This window comes from Trichomycterus rosablanca, chromosome 15, assembly GCF_030014385.1.
Source record: "Trichomycterus rosablanca isolate fTriRos1 chromosome 15, fTriRos1.hap1, whole genome shotgun sequence".
Taxonomy (NCBI): Eukaryota; Metazoa; Chordata; class Actinopteri; order Siluriformes; family Trichomycteridae; genus Trichomycterus; species Trichomycterus rosablanca.
The window spans coordinates 32179532-32185610 of NC_086002.1; the positions used below are offsets into that span (position 1 = coordinate 32179532).

Consider the following 6079-nt stretch of genomic DNA (forward strand, 5'->3'; position numbering starts at 1 on the left):
GCTTCTCTGTGCACATATTAATAAAGAATTTCAACTCAGAAATAAACGTCAGTCGCTTTTCTTCCAGTTGATTCAACGTTAGGGCTAACACGTGCTTCCTGCTTTCTTAGCTCGCTCCTGATTGGTTGGATTCCCACCTTTAGTCACATTTTTGCTTAATTTCACCCCTAACTTTGAGTAAATGTGGAAGTTTTATGGCCTGCATTTGATTAGAGGGTATTGTCAGTGTTTTTCCATCCTTGTAACTCGGACAAGGACGATAATGAGTTAAAACATGCATCAGTTTATACAAATATTAAAAAATAGGTGATAATAAAGACAATACAGCCTGGGCGAAGCTTCCGTTTTGTATTTCTCTTTAATTAAACATGTTGTTTATTTCATTTCATTAACTTCTACCTCAGAGTAGCTAATAATGTCCGTGTAAACACAGTGAACTAGCATAATAAACCATAATAGACCATAATGCGCCACCCGTGCACTTAATTTTAATTATTTATTAACATAATTAATAATATAAGAAGCAAAACAACTCGTGTGTTTGTGTGTGTGTTAATATATACAGCTTTTTAAGAGTATTAACAGTTGCTAGGCTAGCGATCTTCGACAGCCTGTAGTTCGTCTTCTTGACTAAAGAACTACAAATCCCGGCGAGCCAATAGGAGCGCTCGGTGCAGGTGACGTCAGCGCGCTCGCTCCAAAACATTCAGGGTCTCGACGGTTCCGGCGTCCGTGTAAATAAAAAGGTAAATATGAGTAAAATGTACCAAAAAGCGTTTTATTTTCTGTTTATGGTGTGAATTCAACTTTGAATACCATGTGTTAATACATTTTGGGGTGTTTAAATGCAATATTTGGAGTTAATTTGTGAATTCGGTTAGCCGTGTTGCTAGCCGGTTAGCTTGTTTGGCTAATTTTGTTAGCCACGTTTAATATCGAACATTTTTACAAACGTGAATTTAAATAATTTCTTGGACTAAATAATGAGTTCATTGTGTTTTTTTTTTAAGTATACAGACAGCAAGGTAGAGTTAATAATATTATGTTGTAATGCTACACCTGGTGACTTCTCTGTGCCCATATAAATAGGGCTAGTGTGACTGCACGTATTACAACAGTAGTCTCCTATAAGGCTGGAAAAGTCAGCAGGTGTTCAGAGGAATTGAAATTGACTCCTGGAAGTGGTGTGATCGCTCACAGTCCAGCCAGCTTTATACCGTACAGTAAAACTTGCTCGACTGTGGACAGTGCCGTGGGAGTATTTAAACCTTTCAGCCCTCCCTAATCTTTTGTAACGATATAAACACTGAGTACAAATCACGGACGTATCGACATCCTCGATCGCAGACTGTGCACGGAGGTAGGGTTGGAACCCAGGTGTGCAGGTTCCTGGTGCTGTGCCACACCCACACTGCATTCTAGGTCCATACAGGTCCATGACCATTTCCCCCTCGCAATTTTCCTCCCAATCTAGTCGTATCCGGTTACCCGATTGAGCTTCCTCTCTGCTGATGTTGAGCTCCACCCTGGCTGAGGAGAGCCGAGACTGACACACGCCCCCTCCGACACCCCTTCATCTACACTCAACCCAAAAAATGTTAGAAATATTTAATTCCGTGACATTATGAGTGTAAAAATCCTGTTCTGTCGTTTTCCCAGAAGAATATTCATCCGCTAATGGAGGAGAGCGTCCACGCCAAAGCCGAGCCCGACCCCTCCGCCCCGTCACGCGTCAAGAGGCCCGACGCGGCCCTCTACGTTCCCAAAAAGAAGCAGCCCCCGTGCAAGGAGAAGCCCCCATCCGAGGGTGAGCAGAGACCCAAACCCAGGCCTCGCTACACCGACAAATCCCGGCGCTACAACTCCAAAAACAAGAAGGACAGAGGGGGCGGGGAGAAGAAGGAAGAATCGGGGGTTTCGAACGGCGACGGAGAAGGAGACGAAAAGCGGGACGCAGACGTCTCGACCGAGTCGGGGCCGAAACTGAAAGAGGAGGAGAATAAGGAGGAGGAGAACGAGGAGGAGGAGAAAGAGGAGGAGGATGGTGACAACTGGGATGCTTTATTTGCAGATGACGGAGAATGTCTCGACCCGCATCTTCTAGAAGAGGTGAAACCGCACCCTTTATTTCCGTAAAACAGCAACAAGCTCGCAGACAGGTGTCCAAATACTTTTGGCTCTATATTATCTAGTGTGTATATATGTTGTATGTATTCTTTACGTGGCTCAGGAGGCCGGCCGCAAGAAGACGTCCGTCCAGGATCCGCGCTTCGACTACTACAGCTGGTCCCCGGAGGACGAGGAGGTGGAGCTCCGGGACGACGAGCTGTCGCACATCGTGGAGATCTACGACTTCCCCACCGAATTCAAGACCGAGGACCTGATACGGGCCTTCGGCTCCTACCAGTACGTAATACAGCTTTGCTCATGCTGGCACAGGAACGGGCCTTCCCTAAACTCTTGCTGCATAGTTAAAATGGGTGTCCCAATACTTTAGTCTGTACCGTGTCGTCATGCATAGATAGAATTCCTCCAGATGTGCTGATTTCATTACAAGTCTGAGTCTGTTTTAAAGGATCTACATTTCACTGTGTTAGTTATACTAGTTATACTAGTTATACTAGTTAACGCTTGTTGTGTGTGTGTGTGTTTATTCCAGACAGAAAGGGTTCGATATAAAGTGGATTGATGACACTCACGCTCTCGGGCTCTTCTCCAGTCCTATAGCAGGTCAGTCTCAACACAACACAGCAAAAACAGAACCCAACACAGTCCAACAGAACACAAGAAAACAATCCAATACAACACAACTCAACACACGACACAGCCTGACACAGCCCAACAGAACTTAGCACAACACACCACAACACAACAAAAAACAACAGTAAACAACACAGTCCAACACAGCCCAACAGAACACAAGAAAACAATCCAATACAACACAACTCAACACAACTCAACACAACACAGTCCAACAGAACACAACACAGCCCAACAAACACAAGAAAACAATCCAATACAACACAACTCAACACAACACAGCCCAACAGAACACAACACAGCCCAACAGAACACAACACAGCCCAACAGAACACAACACAGTCCAACAGAACACAAGAAAACAATCCAATACAACACAACTCAACACAACACAGCCCAACAGAACACAACACAGCCCAACAAACACAAGAAAACAATCCAATACAACACAACTCAACACAACTCAACACAGTCCAACAGAACACAACACAGCCCAACAAACACAAGAAAACAATCCAATACAACACAACTCAACACAACACAACACAGCCCAACAGAACACAACACAGCCCAACAGAACACAACACAGCCCAACAGAACACAACACAGCCCAACAGAACACAACACAGTCCAACAGAACACAAGAAAACAATCCAATACAACACAACTCAACACAACACAGCCCAACAGAACACAACACAGCCCAACAGAACACAACACAGCCCAACAGAACACAACACAGTCCAACAGAACACAAGAAAACAATCCAATACAACACAACTCAACACAACACAGCCCAACAGAACACAACACAGCCCAACAGAACACAACACAGCCCAACAGAACACAACACAGTCCAACAGAACACAAGAAAACAATCCAATACAACACAACTCAACACAACACAGCCCAACAGAACACAACACAGTCCAACAGAACACAAGAAAACAATCCAATACAACACAACTCAACACAACACAGTCCAACAGAACACAACACAGTCCAACAGAACACAACACAGCCCAACAGAACACAACACAGCCCAACAGAACACAAGAAAACAATCCAATACAACACAACTCAACACAACACAGTCCAACAGAACACAACACAGTCCAACAGAACACAACACAGCCCAACAGAACACAACACAGTCCAACAGAACACAACACAGTCCAACAGAACACAAGAAAACAATCCAATACAACACAACTCAACACAACACAGCCCAACAGAACACAACACAGCCCAACAGAACACAACACAGCCCAACAGAACACAACACAGCCCAACAGAACACAACACAGTCCAACAGAACACAAGAAAACAATCCAATACAACACAACTCAACACAACACAGTCCAACAGAACACAACACAGCCCAACAGAACACAACACAGCCCAACAGAACACAAGAAAACAATCCAATACAACACAACTCAACACAACACAGTCCAACAGAACACAAGAAAACAATCCAATACAACTCAACACAACACAACACAGTCCAACAGAACACAAGAAAACAATCCAATACAACTCAACACAACACAACACAGTCCAACAGAACACAACACAGTCCAACAGAACACAACACAGCCCAACAGAACACAACACAGCCCAACAGAACACAAGACAACAATCCAATACAACTCAACACAACACAGCCCAACAGAACAGAACCCAACACGCAAGCCAACACAACCCTCCAGTTCTGGCTCCTCTCCAGGTCTATAACAGGCCTCAACACACTACACCCCAACACGACACACCCCAACACACTACAGCCCAACACGACACACCCCAACACGACACACCCCAACACACTACAGCCCAACACGACACACCCCAACACGACACACCCCAACACACTACAGCCCAACACGACACACCCCAACACGACACACCCCAACACACTACAGCCCAACACAACACACCCCAACACAACACACCCCAACACGACACACCCCAACACACTACAGCCCGAACAGAATAACTACATGTTTAATGATCTGCTTGTTCAGAAGCCTGCACAGATATTCAGAGAGCTGATTAGGCTCCAAGTGGCACAGTGAGCACTGAATGTGCTAATGTACATGTTTGTGTGTGTGTGTGTAGCGCGGGACGTCCTGAGGACCAAACACCCCATGCTGAAGGTCCGACCCCTGTCTAAATCATCCTCCGCCACTAAAGCTACAGCCCGGGACTCGTCAGGTGCACGTTCTTCACATCAGTGAACGCTCGGATTCACTCCCACAGCGTCCATCACTAAACCATCTATTATTTATATCTGTTTAACCGTGTAGACTACCTCCTCCCGGCTAAAGAGCGACCCCAGACCAGCGCCACTCTGGCCCGCCGCCTGGTCGTCGGCGCCCTGGGGGTGAAGAGCACGGTGACCCAGGAGCAGCGCGAGGCCGAGAAGAACCAACTCCGCCAGGCCAGAGGTGTTCGACCGATAAAAACACGTCTGGACCGGACCGGACCGGACTTTTCTCCTCATTAACGCCGCGTCTGTGTTTGTGTCTTTCAGAACAGAAACGACTGGCAGCCAAGCAGAGAGAGGACGCCTGGGAGGGGAAGTGAAGTGCACGAGGGGGGGGGGGGGGGGGGGGGGGGGTCCTCCTTCCGCCTCCCTTACACACACGGCAAGGTATCGAACCGCTGCCTCACAGCTCCACAAGCACCCCTGGCTCAGGGGGAGAACCCGAGACCCGGACCGGGCGGCTAAACGGACCCCGATTGGGAATACAGATTCATTCAGATTCCAAACTAATGCCTGGATCAGTGGGCGCCCGAAGCGTCAGGGTACGGGGAGCTGGGATTTTTAATCATTTCTGCTACACGTCTTTCCTCTGTGACTGATTAAAGTTCATCTAAGTGATTAAAACTGATGCTGGTCTTTCCATCTCGATTCACTATCGGCCGGTCGGGCGCCTGGGGGGCGTGTCCCAAAAGTCCCTCACAGGGCTGCAAAAAAAAGTCAATAATGAAATAAATACCATAAATACCACCTGAGTCTTTAAATATGCGTCATAAAAATATGGGTCAGTGTCTGTAAACCCTAAATAGTACTTACGTCTTCGAATCCTCACCATAATAACCTAGTCGGTGCTTCTGAACCATAAACACCACACATATCCTGGTAATAAGACTTATAGTCAGTGCCTCTGAAGCATAAATACCGCTCTAATCTTTAAATCCTCCTTATAAAGACCTAGAGTTAGTGCCTCTGGGTACTACATACTACTTTAGTCTTTAAATCCTCATCATAAATACCACTCCAAAACCTCAGCCAAGTGCCTTACAAACCTAAATC

The 6079-nt window shown here is 46.3% G+C and overlaps 2 protein-coding genes across 5 annotated transcripts in view; both read left to right on the plus strand.

Moving 5' to 3' along the window:
- Positions 1-30, plus strand: part of golga7ba (golgin A7 family, member Ba) — an 8959-nt gene extending 8929 nt beyond the window's left edge. For all 3 annotated transcript variants that reach the window (XM_063010765.1, XM_063010763.1, XM_063010764.1), the window contains exon 5: positions 1-30. This exon is cut by the window's left edge and continues 1042 nt beyond it. The gene's annotated coding sequence lies outside the window, so the exon portion shown is untranslated.
- Positions 31-657: 627 nt separating this feature from the next.
- On the plus strand, positions 658-5372 carry r3hcc1l (R3H domain and coiled-coil containing 1-like). 2 transcript variants are annotated; one of them, XM_063010753.1, is made up of 7 exons: positions 658-746; positions 1660-2109; positions 2231-2406; positions 2660-2730; positions 4879-4974; positions 5067-5207; positions 5294-5372. In XM_063010753.1, the coding sequence occupies exons 2-7, from the start codon at positions 1678-1680 to the stop codon at positions 5344-5346; spliced, it is 969 nt and encodes a 322-aa protein (XP_062866823.1). In that variant the 5' UTR covers positions 658-746; positions 1660-1677; the 3' UTR covers positions 5347-5372. The 2 variants fall into 2 exon arrangements, with proteins under 2 accessions (XP_062866823.1, XP_062866824.1); XM_063010754.1 differs by having other exon boundaries at positions 664-746; positions 1663-2109.
- Positions 5373-6079: the final 707 nt, after the last annotated feature.

What these genes read in the sequence shown, in the direction of transcription:
- r3hcc1l (XM_063010753.1), top strand. Translation starts at nt 1,678, where the DNA reads ATGGAGGAGAGCGTCCACGCCAAAGCCGAGCCCGACCCCTCCGCCCCG. An exon ending in ACCCGCATCTTCTAGAAGAG is followed by an intron (nt 2,110 to 2,230) that starts GTGAAACCGCAC and finishes TACGTGGCTCAG; the next exon opens with GAGGCCGGCCGCAAGAAGAC. An exon ending in CTTCTCCAGTCCTATAGCAG is followed by an intron (nt 2,731 to 4,878) that starts GTCAGTCTCAAC and finishes GTGTGTGTGTAG; the next exon opens with CGCGGGACGTCCTGAGGACC.